A 17,976-nucleotide genomic window follows, 5' to 3' on the forward strand; every position below is an offset into this window, starting at 1 on the left:
TCAAGGGTTTCCATTCCACTAGGTTTGAATCCCATAGTAACTGATGTTGTTCCAAGAAAATAGCAGGAAAAGGATGGACAAATCTGTTCCTTCACCTGTTACTATATTCCTTAACTGCAACAGATCAAGTAGAAAACTAATATCCTCCAAAGCCACTGACCTCTCTTAAATGCATGTTTAGAAGTCTTGAACATATACATATCCGGTATTTACTTCTTACTCATTACCCTCACCCCATTTTAATCAATAGGTGGTATAAACAACTCCATCTGCCAACCCATTTAGCATCTGGACAAAAGGTTATGCAGCTTTTAAGGTGGATTTTATTATTTCCTTCTAACGGTTATTTCAATTTCCCATAGCACCTTGGCAATGTCAAAAAACAAATACAAATACATGTATGATTAACAATTAAGCATGAACCTACATTACACAATTGTGTTGTTTTCAGACATCTTTGACAACAGGAATAACCTAAACAGACAATGAAGCCAGATATTTGTTATGTTTTCAAATGTTCCGTCACTTCAAAAAGACTAATAAATGTCATGGGGGTCATAACTTTTGGGGGAGAAATCATAGCTTGACTTATAAAACAAACATCATTTGTGCACTAAATCATATACATTTGAGAGGGAAGTTTTATACATGACTGAATCTTCATAAAAATAAACATCTCTAGCTATTAAATATAAAATTGTTAAAGTTGATACAGGTTAGTTTGAAGACAGTTTTTTCAGAAGCAAGCCAGTTGATTAGCTCTCATTTGAAATCCTTCCAAGTATACATTAATACACTTATCTGATCTCTTCCCAAGTCTATGCAGACCTCTGAAACCCAACCAACATAAAAAAGGAAGTGTACCATCCTAAAGGAAGCCCACTCAATGTAATATTTATACATACACACAAATAAGAACATGATAGACCATTAAAGATTAATGGCAACAATCATATGTTTTCAGAAGGAAATATCAAAATTTAAAGAAAAAACCTATTGCATATTTATTGTAATCAACAATTTACAAAAGTTTAAGCGACCCCCCCCAATCCCACCCCGAAGTGCATTTGTTGCATCTTGTCTGTATACAATTCTGCATCTTACAAATTTAAAATCTGTACACATGTAGCAGATATTTTTAGCCCATGTGAATATTCACGTGGGTAACAGTAAAAAGAGTGGATATAGTCAGACATTTAGCTAATATCGATGAAGTAGTAAGGCCATAGCTATTCAAACTACAGTAAAGCATTGCTTAAGTCACTTAATTGCTACTGATCTGCCTCAGTTTCAGGTTTGTTTTCTTCTAGTCCTCAAGATGGGTCTATTTTAACCTACGGCTTTACATTCTGCCCTGCTAACTTTAGAGAAAGAAAACAAGCAGGAACGCAGCTCATGCAGATCCAACTACTTCCCCTTCATCTCTTCTACATCAGATGTACAGCAATATGGCTCAGAGTTATTCGCTATTACCAAGAATGTGAAGGGGTGTGTGTGTGTCAGATTTCTAGCTAACAAAGAAAATCTCATAACTACTAACAAATGATAGTTTAGGAAATAGAAAACAACTTCTTGGCTATTTTCTAAAAAATTTAAAACTTCCAACTATAGAAGGCAAACCTTGTTAAGGGGGAAATAACCAGGGCATGGTTGGTTGACAGTGCTGTAATATGGATGAAATACGATCAGCAGCTTCATCTCTACTGTTCCAACATCTAGAACGAAAATGTCTATTTTGGTTATGACTACCAGTACAAACTATACTGGTATATACTTTTACATTCGTCCAATGCTGTTTGTAGCAGATAACAATGATTTATGAATAGTTAAGTGTCCCACATCCATCAACCTTGAGAACAAAGACTTGTCCATTAACACCTATCATACACAGCACTACAGAAAATAAGTGCTGTTACAGTTTACATTCTTGCAATTAGATAGTGGAATTGCTCCAGCACTGAATTTAGTTCCCAAAATTTTATTCTTCCTCGTTTTCAGGATGAAGTGGAAAGAGAGATCAATGGGAAACACAAGGCATTGCATGGGAATGAATAAGAGAAACAGCCAGCCCAGACATGTTTCCAATGGTGCAATGACTGCAAGGAGAGTTATGCGCGAACATCATCTTTACAGCAATTGTATTTACTTGGATATCCCTCTACACCAAGAAGTTAAGAAGTCCATGAAAACAGACTGAGGCCAGGGGGAAGAGGAGGAAGGATGCTGTGTTAGTTAAGCAGACAATTATCAAATACCTGTTACAGTGAGCCCCCCTAGGCTAGTAAGTTCACACTGGAAAAAGCTGTTTACACACTTATACACATACATTGCACAAGAGCCATCACCTGCTGTGGGAAATGCAGGCATGCACATACAAACACACACACACACACACATCCAGGATGTATAATGCATCCCTTGCAAATGTCAAGTGTTTTGCTTCACAAGAAAGGATTGTGAGCTGTACTTGTTTTAACACCCAATAAAGTAAAAGTTGCATTTTAAATTATTCTTTCTTTGAAGATTCCATGCAACCATGGACATGTACACAGGGTTAGATTTCACTCTTGCATTGGCAAGTCACATTTTCACTAATCTCTTCCCAAAAGTCAACATTCTTTCTGAACTGCAATCAAATTTCTTCCAGAACTTCAGCCATTATAATTCAAATACATTGTTCATTTGCAATGGCACAATGCATGTCTACCCTAAGTATATCTGTTGCTGTTCAGTATGTTTTTTCCAATCCCAAGTGCAATAATTAGATTTATGATTTTTAAAAACATTTTCACATAGTTTTCTATACATTTTGCAGAGTTCTCAACACTTTAAATATTTTTACCTTTTGTGGGTTACATCCATTATAAGTAAACCAAAAGAGTATGTGTGTTAACAGATGTGATAGATAATTTGTGTACATTTAAAGATTACCAAACCCAGCACAGGTAGTTTAAAATGAATAATGATTAATAAGGTGTAGAAAAAGAATACCAACTGCATTACATACACTTCTCAAATCAAAAATGTGATTGCCAAGCCGAATAATAAGTTAGAGAAATGACAAATCTGACTTTATATATATATATATATATATATATATATGTATATGTATATATATATTCTTAAAAAAATAGATATGAGTGTTCTCAAAGCCATTGATAGAGAACGCCTACTGAGTAAGAAATTGCCAAGGATTATCTGGCTAAGAAATCAGAAGATGAACATTTTCACAGTTATTTTATCTGCCACTGACATTTTAAAGTCATCACTAGCATATACAAATAAGATGTTTGGTGGTATCTCGCAATGGAGTTTTCCAGTGTCCACAACTAACTACTTTAGATTTGTATACGTGCTATCAATTGAGGAAACAGATACATTGTTGCAAGATACTTCCCCATACACTTTAATACAGAGCCTTGAACGCTAGCACGTGGATTTTGGCAGATTAACGTGCTGCTGACCTTTTCCTATTTCTTCTCTTACCTACTACAGTTATCAGCTTGTAAACCAGATTGCTTGTTATACAATGTTGTTAATCTTATTAACATAAAGCTATGTAAAAATCCTCTCCAATGTTCTCCAGAGTAACCTAAACATTTTCATGGCTATTAACTCGAGTAACTGGGGGAAGTTATGAGTTATCAAATTTGTTGTTAAAAAAACTCCCCTCTAAAGAAAACCTGATTTCCAGTATAGTATGAAGTGCCTTTGAGCAAAAAGGGCTTTTTCAATATGCCAACGCAAGCCACTCTGCAGAGGTGAGCCCAGGTTTGATAAAGTCAGATCTCGAGTGGATTTGCCACACTTCTTCTATAGCATATTCAACAGTTAAAAGTCCAGGTTCATTAAATGTGATACCAAGAGATTATTTCCTGTGCAGTTTTCAATTTTTGTGTATTAGACCTGCATCAGTACTGGGACACTCGTCCCAGCTAGATCTGTAGAATTCTGTAATAAAGATCAGAGAAAATACTAAAGCAGTGGGGGTGGGGGAGACAATTCAGCTCCTAATTAGAGAAAAAGCAAGAACAAATTAAAACCTTGCCTGCTATTTCTGTTTACTAATCTTGCTGTCTGTATACTCAAAAGTAAAATCATATAGTTTTAAAAGTTGACCAAAATTAGTAAGATCAAGGACTACATTTCAAAACACAAAATACTACAGTAGTACATTCAGTTATCATCAGTGACTAAATCATGACATGACACAAGTTATGTGGCCTACGCTCATCCATACTGGCCAAGCACGTCAGTTTTGAGGCTGATTCGTAACGCAAGGCCTTTCGTGGCATACGTATCATCCTACAAGCCATACATTAAATAGATTTTAAAAAGTAATTTATAACTTTTACAGAAACACTTCCCTACCCCCAAAAAATATTCTTTTGCCCCTCTTTCTACATTTGAGGAACATACTAATGTATGTGTTTGTTCCTCATTTTCAACAAGCTAATTCATATCCCCAGAATCTATTTCAGGCAGGAATCCTGCTGCAAATTAAACAAAAAAATTACAAAAATTATAATCTTTATCACATATTTATATTGATTAATTTCCTCCAGCATTATATATCCGTTAGAGATGAATATTGGGACCCCTTCAAGCGCTCTCTCACACTGCAAACCCTGTGCTCTTCAATCTAGCGTCCACTTCTCCTATATTTTTATGCTTCTCACAGCTGGCCAGTTTCTCCTCCATTGCTCTTTAGTCCACAGTTCTTAAATTAAGAAGTTTGATCAGTTTTCCTTTGGTGATCGTGGTGGCACATACTGTTCCTTGCCAATACGCCGAGGTGCTCCCTGAGGGGAAGGCCTTCGCCCGCACGGGCGTCTCTGTTCCCTGATTTTTCCTGCAGCTCCCTTAGGAGGCCCAGTGCCTCTGAAGACGGCACAGTCTTTCACCCGCCCTTCAGGTTTTTCATGGGCCTTCCCTCCTGCCTTCTCATGGGTGCCATTCTCTTCTGCTTTGGCAGGGGGAGCTATGTTGGTACGCAGCTCCCTAAGCGGCTGAACAGGAACCGGCTCCTTCGGAGGCTTCTGGCAGACTTCAGCATAACTGAGCTTGCGGGGTTCCTTGGGGTGCCAAAAGAGAACAGTATTGCATAAAGACACATAATAAGCACACTATTCCAAAGATGAATTTATCGTTACTTCTGGTACAAAACTGCTCTATTCTCCTGCTGCCCACCTACAAGACCACAACATTTTTATTCCAAGTAAATCTCTATGCTTCCAAGTCCTCCCATAGCTTTGTCTGGAAACTATTACATTTAAAACATCAAATAATCTCTGAAAGGAGAAAGCCTTACCTGTACTATCACAGCAGGCATTGTGTTTGCATTGGTTGTGGATGAAGTGGCATTTGTCCTAGGTGGCTTTGCTGCACTAAGGGGAGAAACAGATGAAGGTGGAGAAGTCTGGCTTGCAGCCTCTTTCTGCAAATGGACCTCTTCTAGCTTGTTATCTGGATGAGTGGCACTGTAAACACAATGAGAATTTGGTATTGCATCCTACCTAGGAGGCAGATTTCACATATTCCAAAAACAATGATTCACAATGAGTGTGAGGGATCATTTTTAAGGGAACCACAAACTAAGTCTCCCCTGTTGCTGAAAGTATCACGAGAGAGAAGCAATCCATTGCTACACGGCACAGAATCAGTGTAATGCTACAGGCTCTGCACAGTTTTATTGTCAGGACCTAGGTATTATAAGAAATGGTTCTGCAATATATATCTCTGTAAATCTTTGATCTTAACATTAACTATCTGTGTACGCTGCCCTGTTTCTTCCATATCATCTGCTTGGCTGTTGGGTTCAGGAGCACATAAGCTGATCCCGGCAAATAACGGTGCTTGAGGCTTGATTAAACTTTAGGATTCTGCTTATAACACAATGGCTGTATCCCAAAGAAAACAAATCCAAGTTGTTGTCAGCCATGTGAACAAACAGAGTTTGCCAGTACTTCTTGCAAAAGGCACTCCTTTCAGCCAAGGGAATGACAGAAGGTATTCTAAGTAGTTGCATCCACTGCCCCCCCCCCCGCTCCGCAACTTCCTGCTTGGCCTTCTGTTTTCACCCTTCATTGTCAGACGAAATTTCTGTAACTTAAGAAACCTTTTTACATCTATTACTGATACCAGTTGATGTGCTGTCTTTTGTTTAACTGGTTATTATAAAGTTACATGTTTCACATTTGCTGTTTCATTCGTTTCTTTTTACTGACTGTACATTTTGCAATACAACTAGACAGTATGAAGAGCTACGTGAAATCACAAGCCCCCCCACCTCCCTCAAATACCTTAATCCAGGAACATCAATCCTACAAGGAGAACTGGCGCTCATGGCAGGTTGAACGGGGTTTTGGACCTGCTCTTCCTGAGTAGATGTTGGACAACTAACTGTCAACTCTTTATTTTCCTAAAGGATGGGGAAAAAACACAACACACAAACTTATGCAACAAAACAGACGTAAACAAGAGCTTGCATGAGTCAATGAAGACAGAGCAGGGGCATTTAGTGGCTAAATTCTAATCAATGGGATTAAGATGGATTACACTGGTTCACAAGAAACTTGTAAAAAGAGCTGATATAGTACTGTGCTGTAGTGCCTCTGAGTCTGTGCAGAGTGGAACCAGAGGTCTGTTGCCTTGTTACTGCTTATCTTCCAGGCAAGGTGTTTTGGTTACAAGTTCCTGCCGAAGCCTGAGAACCTGACCTTGGACTTAACATAGAGACTGAGCTGAGCTCTTTCCTCCCCCGCTGGCCCCCCTCCCTTCTTCCCAGGCGATGGACACCCCAAATTCTAAAGGCCTCTCCTTCCCACTGGAGGGGGGGGGAGGTGGAGACACTGACCTATAATTGACCCTGTTTTACTACTTTTAAGCATTCCAGTCAATTCCATTGTTACAGCATCTTGATACTGGTATCTTTCCTTAATAAAACATCTTTAACTCATAAACTGGAGTGATGCAGTGAAGTGTTTGGGGAAGCACCTGGCAAGACCTGACATTCTGACTAGAATCCCCAAATTTCCTTCAGAACCAGGGTCCTGAATCTTGCTATCTTCACCATGGCAGAGGAAGCAGACCTAGGAACTCATGAGAAGCCCGAGGAACTGCCAACAAGCCCCGCACAGCCGCTCAGGCACAGTGCCAATGTGCCGACGGAACTTGGAGTGTACCCTAAGTACGGGAGCAGCTACCTGAATTGGTTGATGGCAACTCCTAGAGGATGGACCCTGCGCGGGGTTGGCACTCACAACAAGTGGGACTGGAGACTATGGCGGAGGGAACAGTTATTTGGACTGAGTCAGGGGAATTCCCCCACCATCCCAGATACCTCAACCCCAGCAGGGAACGAGCAGGGAGGAGATGGCACTGGGTCTACCAAGGAGGAGGAAGACGACCAGGGCAAGACCGAATCTCCCCAAGATGCCCGCAAGGAGATGCGTGCCCTCTGGGAAGAGATAGATGACTTCAAGCAAGGCATGGATGAGCTCCTGGACAGGTTCCAATAACTACTGAGGAAACGGATTCGGTTTCGTTTTCGCGGCCACGTCGGACACTCTTCTTGGCAGGTCCAGGAAGAAGCGGCCGAGCCGCCTGGCCGGGCGGCTGATCTGCAAAGGTTAGCACCCAGACTCTCAGGCAGGGAGTCTGAGTCCGGGGCGCGGCGGGAAGAGCCCTCTGACAGATCGAGGCAGGGGGTAAATTGCCCGTAAGTCCCTATGGAGGCCGGCAGACGAGCGCGGCACCCAGTGTGCTGCCGGGCCATGGAAAACGGCAAGGAACAGGATTAGGCGAAAGCCTGCAAGTAAGCGAATCCCTTCTGTTACTACAAGCGATGTGAGGAGTGGTGGGGTCTGAAGGCTAGAAGACTCGGATTTTTCCCCCTTCGTAGAGGCTCGGAAGACTGGCGGTTTCCCCCCCCCTAAAATGGCAGCGAAAAAGCAGAGCCCTGCTCTTGGCAAGTCAGTTACGGCGGCCTTGCAGAGGGGCAAGACGCTTGAGGAACTGGTTAAAAGAGCGGTTATGGAAGCCATAAAACCCTTTGTTGACAAGCTGAATGAAACAGATCAAAGGGTGGGCTTAATTGAAAGCGATGTGAAAGCCATTAAAGAAGCAGCGGGGGGGGGCAGAGAAGTCTGCCCGGGAAAGTGCGTCACTTATGAGAGCAACGAACAGGGAGCTGAAGCTGGTGGAAAACCAGCTGATCGGACTGCAAGTGGAGCGAACACAGACCATTTTGCGTCTCCAGAACGTTAAAGAGGAGGAAAACGAGGATTTGTGGGATCTCGCCTCGGAACTTTTAGCGACACCCGCGAGGGCAACTAAAGAAGAAGTGAAAAGCGCCATTTTGGGAGTCCGTCGGGCATCTTCAAAATATGCAATGAAGCGGCAGCTGCCTCGTGAGATTGTTATTGAGTTTTCATCTAGGAGGGTCCGGGACAGTATCCTATATAATTCTTACAATGTGGAGTTGGACTTTCTGGGAAATAAAGTCAAGATATTGAAGGACGTTCCATTCTTAGTTCGGAAGAGAAGATTTAAGTACAAGAAGTTGGCAGCTCTTTTGAGGGAATGTGACATAAAGTACAAATGGCTACTCCCGGAAGGAATCGGGTTTAGTCATAAAGATCAAGCTTACAAGATTAATTCGGAAGATCAGCTAAGGGATTTTGTGGAAAAAAATCCAGAATTTGGACCAGATACCAAGCAAAAAGAAGAAGATCCGAAGCCTGAAAGGAGGGGGGAGGCAACGAGCGCTGCGGCAGTAGATGCTCAGAGAGAATTGCGTCCGAGGCCCAGGGGAGGGAAAAAGATTTAACTTGAACTGTACTTTGTATGATCAACCACTCCTCTACTACTTTATTAAGCTATTTTCTTATTATCGTAGTATGAAGGGAAAGCATTGAAGTGTAGCGTTTAGTGTTTGTAGGCTACCTTCCCTTTTTTCCCACCCCCCCTTCCCCTTCTCTTTTTTCTCCCTTCTTTTCCTTCCCTTGTGCTATTGTAGTCTTTTGTAGTTACTGTTATTGTAGTTTTGTATGTTAGATATTGAAAAATAAAAAACTTTAAAAAAAAAACTACTGTGGAAACATCCACCACCAGGACCACCTGTAGGGGCCCCTCCGGATGTCGACATACCTGGGCTGGTGCCTGGACCATGAGAGGGACCAAGGGATACGCCAGCAGCGCCCATTCCCCCACCCCAGGGGTGGCGCAAGCTGGATGCACGGTTCGAAGGGGATCCCGAAGAGCTGGGCTACTTCCTAGTCCTGGCCATGGAACTCTTCAGAGAATGGGGCCCCACCTTCCCAGATGAAGCCAGTAGGGTGTTATCTGGGTTCATGGTTGGGAGGGCCCACAGCAAAGTGGCACGTAACCCTGTATGCGGCCCGCGCCCCAGAACTACAGAACTTGGATGTGTTCGCCCGAGCTTTGAGAGAGCAGTTTGAGGACCTGCTTGAAGAGGAGAGGGCTAGGAATAAACTGAAATGGATGCAGCAAGGCAACCGCCCAGTGTGAGAGTATGCTGCGGAGTTCCAGCAGTATGCAGCCAAGGTGTGAGATTGGACCGAGGGTGTGAAGCTTGAATTCTTCAGGGCAGGACTGAATCCAGACCTGGTGGTGAAAGCGATGGTGCAAGAAGACCGGCGACCCCTGCTGAGGTGGATTCAATTCGCTTGTGAGATCGAAAACTGAGATCAAGTTGTCAAGCTGCTGCGGATGCATCAAGCAGGTCAGTGTAACCCACCCACCCCCTCGGAAACTGGGTCCCAAGAAAGAGAACGCTCCCGAAGCCTCCAGCCAACGGGGGAGAGGGCCCTCTGGTTTAAACAGGGCCTCTGTTTGCAATGCGGAGGAGCGGGTCATTTCACGGCCGACTGCCTGGGCCAGTGGGGGGGAACTCCCGAGCGGGGATGGAAGACCAAGAAAGGTCCGACAGAACACCTGAAACCAGCCCAGAAATTGGCGTGCAAGAGGGACAAAGCTGCAACTGGCCTGGAGGTGGAGGAGGCGTCTGAGCCATCTAGCGGGAATCCCTCCAAGAATGAAGGAGAAAAAGTCTTGGAGGTGGAAAACAAGGACGACCTGCTTTGAAGGTGCCCCACCAGCAGGTCACAGAGGATCCGGGACCACAGGAGGTGAGACCAAATGGGGCCCTCTTCTATTTGCCAGTTACTTTAGTGAACCCTCGGAGAGGGACCCACATCCGAGTGACAGCCTTGATTGACTCAGGATGTACTAGAGACCTTACAGCCCCAGCACTGGTGACGGGGTTGGGGCTAGATGTGGTAAGACTATCCCAGCCCATTGTATTTGAGCAAATGGATGTATCAAGAATGAAAGGGAATCCTTCCAGGTTTGAGACTGAGCTTATTCCCATGGGGATGGGGAACCACTGGGAAGCCTGGGTGTTTGTAGTTAGTGCTGCTACTAAATTTCCTCTGGTGTTGGGAATACACTGGCTGTGTGATCATGATCCCTATGTATGTTGGCAAGCAGGAGAGCTCTGCTTCCTGGGGGAAGAGTGTCACAACCATGTGTGGGATACAAGACGGGAACAGACAGCTCCTGCAAACCCTGAGACTGTCTTGATAACCAGGGAAGAGATGGAGCAGATTCTCCCCTAGTATCGAGATTTAAGACCAGTGTTTGATAAAAAGGAAGTAGATGAACTCCCTCCTCACCGGGCAACAGACTGTGCTATCAAGTTGATGCCCAGCCAGAAGTTGCTGAAGGGGAAGCTCTACTCCATGAGTCAGGGGAGCAAGCGGAGCTGTGGAAATTCATTGATAAGAATGGCTTTATTAGATCAGAGAACTCTCCCCATGCCAGCCCAGTATTATTCTGCAAGAAAAAGGATGGGGGATTGAGACTGTGCACTGACTACAGGGGGATCAATGCGGTATCGATGTCTAATGCCTACCCCCGCCCCCGCCATCAGAGATTTGCTGGGAGTAGTGGCCCAGGGGAAAATCTTTTCTAAGATGGACTTACGAGATGCTTACTTTAGGGTGAGGATAAAGGAGGGGGATGAGTGGAAAATGGCGTTCAACACCCCTTTGGGACAGTACAAGCACTTAGTGATACCTTTTGGATTACAAGGGGCTCTGGGGGTTTTCATGAATTTGATCAATGAAGTTCTCCACAAACACCTTTACAAAGGGGTGGTGGTTTACCTAGATGTGTTATTGTATTCACAAAACTATGATTCTCATGTGAAATTGGTGCAGGAAGTATTGAAAACCCTGCACGCCCACCAGCTACCAGTTAAAACTGTCCAAGTGCAAGTTTCATAAGAACGAGCTGGACTTTCTAGGATATTGAGTATCTAGCCAGGGGTTGGGAATGGACCCCGCCAAGGTCCGAGCCATGGTGGAATGGGAAGCCCTCAAAACCAGATGGCAATTGCAATCGTTCCTAGGGTTTGCTAATTTTTTACCGACCCTTCATAAACAACTTTGCGCAGATTTTGCTACCATTAACAGGCTTACTGAAGACAAAGGGGAAGGGACCCCAAGAGACAAAGACTAGCGCTAAATCAGCCTGGACAGGAGAGTGCCAGGAAGCTTTTGAGAACTTAAAACAGTTGTTCACATCTGAACCAGTCCTGCGCCACCCCGATGAAAATCGTAAATTTGTGGTACAAGAGGATGCAAGTGACATTGCAATTTGGGGTAGGAGGAGGTAATCTTACAGGAAGATGATAATGGGAAGCTGCACTCCTGTACTTATGTGTTTAAAAAAATTTCTGAGGCGAAACGCCACAGGGTGGTCTGAGATAAAGAGGTGTTTGCTGTCAAATTAGCATTGTGGACCTGGAGACATTGGTTGGAGGGGGCTAAAATGCCATTTGAAGTGTGGACCAATCACAAAAATTTGGAAGCGTTATGCGCCCCTCGTAAATTGGGCGCCAAGCAGTTGCGGTGGGCGGAGTTTTTCTCCTGATTCAATTTTGTACTCAAACACCTTCCGGGCAAATCAAACTTCTTGGAAGATGCTCTCTTGCGCCTGCACCCCCCCCCCCTCCGCAACATGACAGTCAAAAAGAGAAGGTGGTAGACACTATGTTCTTGGCCACTCAGCTGGGAGCAGCTGTTGTCACTAGGCAACAGGCTAAAGCCAAAGCGGCACAGCCTGACCTCACAGCGTGGGAGGAAAAAGTGAAAGCTTAAGTGGAAAAGGAGGGGGAGGAGATTCCCAGGGATGAACTGGAGGAGGGAGAACATGGAGGCTAGTTCAGACAAGGGAAATTGTCCATTCCAGCCAGCCTGAGAGGGGAGGTCATGAATTGTCATGATGCCAAGTTAGCTGGACATTTTGGATACCTGAAAACGTTGCACCTAGGGCAGAGGCAATTTTGGCGGCCTAAAATGAGGCATGTGTCACAGTACGGTTCCACGTGCCAAGTGTGTTTAATGGGGAAAGCCTCCCTGCTTGCTGCGGCCCCTTGAAACCCCAACTCAGTCACAGGCCACAGTCTCCATGGATTTCATTACAGACCTCCCCCCCTCCAAAGGGTAAACCATGATTTTGGTGGTAGTGGATTTATTTTCAAAACAATGTGGTGCATTTACATTCTTTCCCTGATAAGGTAATATCTGACCAAGGATCACAATTTGTGGCCAAATTCTGGAAGGAACTGATGCAAGTGGCGGGGACAGAACAGGGATTGAGTTCAGCCTATCATCCTGAGACTGATGGACAAACCAAAAGGGTTAATCAGGTGTTGGAGCAATTTTTAAGGTGTTACATTAATTATCAGCAGAGTGATTGGACTGATCTTTTGGGTTTCGCAGAATATTGTTACAATAACAGTGTCCATAGCTCCACCGGAGGAACCTCTTTTAAAATTGCTCAGGGGTTCGAAGGCAAAGCGATGCCCTTTTAAAGTAACCCAACCCCAACCAAAGGGGGGGGGGGGAACCTGACTGAATGGTGGACTAAGCTAACCAGCCAGTGGGAGGTGATTAAGCAAACGTTGGACAAAGCCAAAGAGGACTACAAGAAGCAAGCTGACCAAAAACACTCCCCCTGGAAACTGAAAGTGGGGATAAGGTCTAAGTTTCTACAAAACATCTGCAGGGGGAGCAACTGAGTAAAAAGCTAGGGTAGAAATATTTGGGGCCCTTTGAGGGCCTCAGAGTGATAAATGATGTGATGGTGGGACTTAAATTGCCAAAGAACTTAAAACATGTCCACCCCATGTTTCACTTCAGCCTCCTGAAGCAAGTACCGCCCCCCGATGTGTGGCACCCGGAACCTGGGATTTCCCCCCACCTCCGCATCGTGGACGGGCAACCTCACCACAAGTGGAGGCTATTTTGGACTCTAAATTGAAACGTGGAGAGCTGTATTACTTAATTCAATGGACTCGATTTAATAAAAGTAATATAGAATGGGTTAAGTCTTCTGATGTTAATACCCCTAGGTTGGTACACCAATTTCACAGAAAGTACTTGGATAAGCCAAGGGCTGGATAGTTCTTTGGGGGGGCAGAATGTCAGATATGCCTTCAGCATATCTGCCATGCTGCAGGTGTATTGTGATGCAGTACTGTTCTGTACTGCCTCTGAGTCTGTGCAGAGTGGAATTAGAGGTCTGTTGCCTTGTTACTAACTGCTTATCTTCCAGGCAAGGTGTTTTGGTTACGAGTTCCTGCTGAAGCCTGAGAACCTGACTTTGAACTTAACATAGAGACTGAGCTGAGCTCTTTCCTCCCCCTCCCTTCTTCCCAGGAGATGCGCGCCCAAAATTCTAAAGGCCTCTCTTTCCCACTGTGTGTGTGTGTGGAGACACTGACCTATAATTGACCCTGTTTTACTACTTTTAAGCATTCCAGTCAATTCCATTGTTACAGCATCTTGATACTGGTATCTTTCCTTAATAAAACATCTTTAACTCATAAACTGGAGTGATGCAGTGAAGTGTTTGGGGAAGCACCTGGCAAGACCTGACACTGACTCAATGCAAAGGTATAAATGCTGCATTAAAGCTGTCCTGTTCTGATCTTGGGCAGAGAACTCCCCACTGACATCCAGCAGTTTAGGTCCCCCATCAATTTTAACAGAATAGGTTCAAGCATGTGAAAGCTTCAAGAAACATACATATTTCAGTTTCATTTTTTAAAGACAGAAATAACTCTTAATGTTGTAAGAATGTAGAAAGCAAAAGGAAAGCACTCACAGTAAGTATCTTTTCTTTGCTTATTCCTTTAACAATATCGGACATCTTACTCTCCAAGACTGGGTCTCCTTGAGTTTTTACCATGCTACCAGGCAAGGGCGGAAAATTTGAGGCTAGCAAGTCAAACTTTGGTGTCAAAGTCTTGGTTTCAATTGAAGGCTGGGGTCGCTATAAAAGAATGGAGTGCATTAACATACTGTTCACGTACAATACACATCATGCTCCTATGAATCCATAAACTATCCTGGGACACAGATGTGTTTAGTTCCTTCTCCTCTTTTACCCAGGCAAGCCACATACATGCAACCTAATAATAAAGTAACAATTGCTACCAAAATTAATAGAATTAAGATTGCAGTAGACTTTTATTAGATCAAAAATTGTGAAGACAGCTCCACTCACATCTTCCTGCTCCTACTGCAGCCCCCTGAAATGTTGCCTCCTGAGGTCACGGGACCCTAGGAACAGTATTGCATATAGTGGGAGGGGGGATGGCAAAAATGGTGCCCTCACCTTTCACCGGCAAAAAAGGTTTGGATTCAACTATCTATTTCACTGATAACACTAAACATCAGTAGAAATTCACTGTTACATGCTCATAGATCCAGAGGAGTTAGCTGTGTTAGTCTGTAGTAGCAAAATAGAAAAGAGTCCAGATGCATCTGACGAAGAGAAATGTGATTCTCGAAAGCTTACGCTACAGTAAAGTTGGTTAGTCTTAAAGGTGCTACTGGACTCTTTTCTATTGTTACATGCAACACAGAAGGAAACATAACAAATTCAGTAGTCAGATACAAAAAGTTCATGTCGCAAGGCATCATCTTTGGAAAAAAGAGATCTCTTTTTGGCCCAAATACCAAAGCAGATGTAAGAGTCCAACTATTCCTTCCAGTGAAAACATGAGATACTCACTGAAAGTCTGTCATCTTCTCGTCTCCTCCGACCTCTGAAAACATTCCTCCTGCAAAGCAGCAAGAGGAGGCTCAGTGGACATTACAGATGTTGCTTATACGCTCTCTGGTTTTCTTAAGGAATACCTACTCCTTTCTTTTTCCAGATACTTTATTAGGCTTTCCCTTGCTTTAGAGAAGTGCTGTAGCTCTGTGCCTCAGTGCTTGAGCTCATGCTCTGCATGCAAAGTCTCTAAGGTTCAATTCCTACCATTTCTATTCAAAAGGAACTGGTAGTAGCAAGGCTGGGAAGGACCTCTGCCTGACCCTGGAATACAGATGCCACTCAGAGTAGCCAATATCAGGCAAGACGGACCAATAAGCCAACTCTATTTAAGGCCTCCAAGGGTTTGAATCCCTTACCTGCCTCTGCCATAGTCACCATTTTGTTCTGTCTGAGAGACGGGAGAATCCTTCGGTAAATAGCTTTGCTCTTGATGTCCCAATATTGTATTTGCTTGCCGTTCTGTTTGAAAGTTCCTTGAACTGGCTCTATGCAGCTGTCCATCCCCTGGCACCACACTGACAGTGGATGCTGCTTCTGCAGGGTGTTCGGAGCTACTCGACAACCGAAAAGGAGGCTTCATACTGGATGTATTAAAAAGTAGACATGATTCCCCCAAGTACAGACATGCTTCTATCGTCGATATTTTTTTTAAATGGAGAAAAAAGCTTCCAATTATGCTTGAAAATATTAACTGGCAATAGTGTAAGATCATCTGAGCAGGATGCACTTTACAGGCAGGAGGAGGTAGGAATGAATTGGTAGTGATGAAGCACAACCATCATGGTCGTTTTGGGTAATGTTATGTTTTGCAATATGCTGTGCTATCAGATTCAACCCTTAATGGAAAGCTCTTACTAGCAGAAAACCTTGGTGAATTCAGACCAAGGTTTGTTGCATCTATTAATGAAAACTGTCGATGCAGTCCAAAATAGTTTGAAACCAAACTGTCATGACTAACCAAACTGTCGTGACGAGTTTGAAACCAAACGGTCGTGACTAACTTCTGTTATATTAACAGGGAAAGTCTCAGGTCTTCCTCTTTGTTCCATATGATGTAGGTAAATGCAAACTCTCATGTCTTTCCTAGATTAGGGTTCTCAATCTGAGGGACCACGAATTTATTGCAAGGGGTCTGCAAACGCATATGTGCACTAAACATTGTCATTTTAATCTTTGCCATTATTATTTATTACATTTCTAACCCTCCCTTCCCGCAAGCAGGCTCAGGATGAGGTACAGCAGTTATAAAAATATAATACAAATATTAAAAACAATTCATAAAACAACAGTTCATCATAAAATCAACAAACAGATAATAACTGTCCCAAGACGGGGTCAATTCCAGATTCCTGCCCATCAGCATACAGGGGGAGGGAAGCAGACAGATAATATACTGCAACACATACATGGGTCAGCTAATGAAAGGGTACTACATAGCCCCGTGCTGTACCCATATGTTGGGCAGCCGGCCGGTGGACACTGTATAACCTCACACTTCGTGGGAGGCTGGTGGGAGGCTTGGTGAGGATCTCATGCTGGCCTCAACCATACGCCCGGTGGAACATCTCCGTCTTACAGGCCCGCCGAAATGAAAGAAGATCCTCAGACAGAGTGTCCTCAGACAGAGAGGTGTATTTTCTCAAATGTGTACTAGTATCATAACTACTGTCAGGAGGGGCATGGATTTTTTTTTAATGTTAAGAGGGGGTCCTCATATTTGAAAACCACGGTCTTAGACAGTTGGGAGCCACCAACAGAACAGCGAATGCTTTCAGACCTACACCTCACTGTGACAAAATTATCCTTTGTTTTTTACAGACTAAAAAAAATTTACTAGCAACGACCAAATCATGTACTAGTTAAAGAAAAATGTGGGGACCAATTTCCACAATGTAGCTCTCACTGATGCTGTGAATGCAGAGTCACTTGCAGCAGCAATGGGTTGTCCGCCTGGCCGCTTTCCCTGCACTTTGCTTGCCACAGACCTGTGTGGCAGCCATTCTACTTCTCCCATTATGCCAGAGGACTTTCTAAGCTTCCCCACCACCACATCAGTAACAGCTACATTGCTACAGCATTGTAACGATGTATCACAACAATGTACGCCCCTGAATTCCAGAAGGTAGAGATAAATGGAATGTGTGCACAACAAAAACAGCTACAGACCTTTCTTAAAAATTAAAATTAGGATTTCAAGGAACCAGTATATTGGGAAATTAAACTGTTATGTTATAATAGAGCCCGTTGTAAAAATAAATACCATGAAGGCTGCACCGGGGGGGGGGGGGGGGGGCTTCCCTGCACTGTGCCTCCCTGCCAGCTCCACGGCCCCTCAGAGTTCGTGGCATGGAGGCCCAGCGTGGAGCTCCTAAGGCCCTGCAGTGGGCATGGGGAGCCCCGCCACCTCTGGCACAGCCTTCCTGCCGTGTCTGCAGCAGCTGCAGATCTACACTGCACCTCCCCGCCACCGCTACAGGCAGGCCTCTGAAGGGCCATGGGGGGGGGCTCCACGGCCCCTCAGAGACCACAGCACAGAGGCCTGGCGTGGAGTTCCCAAGGCCCTGCAGCAGCCATGGGGAGCCTTGCCATCCCTGGCACGGTTTTCCCGCCACCTTTGCGGCAGCTGCAGGGATGTGCTGAGCCTCTCCGCCAGCTCTACAATTAAATATAAATCAGAAGTGCCACAAGCCAGATTTTAATGTGCAAGAGCAGACCCTGCCCTCTCATCTCTTCATCTTAGCCATCACTGAGACCACACATTTCAGCCTAAGCATAAGAGACAAGAGGAAAGGAGACAGTGAGAAGAAGTCTGAAAGCACTGAG

The 17,976-nt window shown here is 44.2% G+C and overlaps 1 protein-coding gene across 1 annotated transcript in view; it reads right to left on the reverse strand.

The window, feature by feature from the left end:
- Positions 1–300: 300 nt before the first annotated feature.
- The window catches only part of LARP4 (La ribonucleoprotein 4), a 54,000-nt gene continuing 36,324 nt past the window's right edge, over positions 301–17,976 (reverse strand). The window contains 8 exon segments of the mRNA XM_054975710.1: positions 301–4,720; positions 4,723–4,850; positions 4,853–5,075; positions 5,312–5,480; positions 6,303–6,421; positions 14,197–14,364; positions 15,109–15,157; positions 15,510–15,734. Coding sequence (XP_054831685.1) covers positions 4,676–4,720; positions 4,723–4,850; positions 4,853–5,075; positions 5,312–5,480; positions 6,303–6,421; positions 14,197–14,364; positions 15,109–15,157; positions 15,510–15,734 — 1,126 coding nt within the window. The 3' untranslated portion in view covers positions 301–4,675.

Source organism: Eublepharis macularius, chromosome 4, assembly GCF_028583425.1.
Source record: "Eublepharis macularius isolate TG4126 chromosome 4, MPM_Emac_v1.0, whole genome shotgun sequence".
NCBI lineage: Eukaryota > Metazoa > Chordata > Lepidosauria > Squamata > Eublepharidae > Eublepharis > Eublepharis macularius.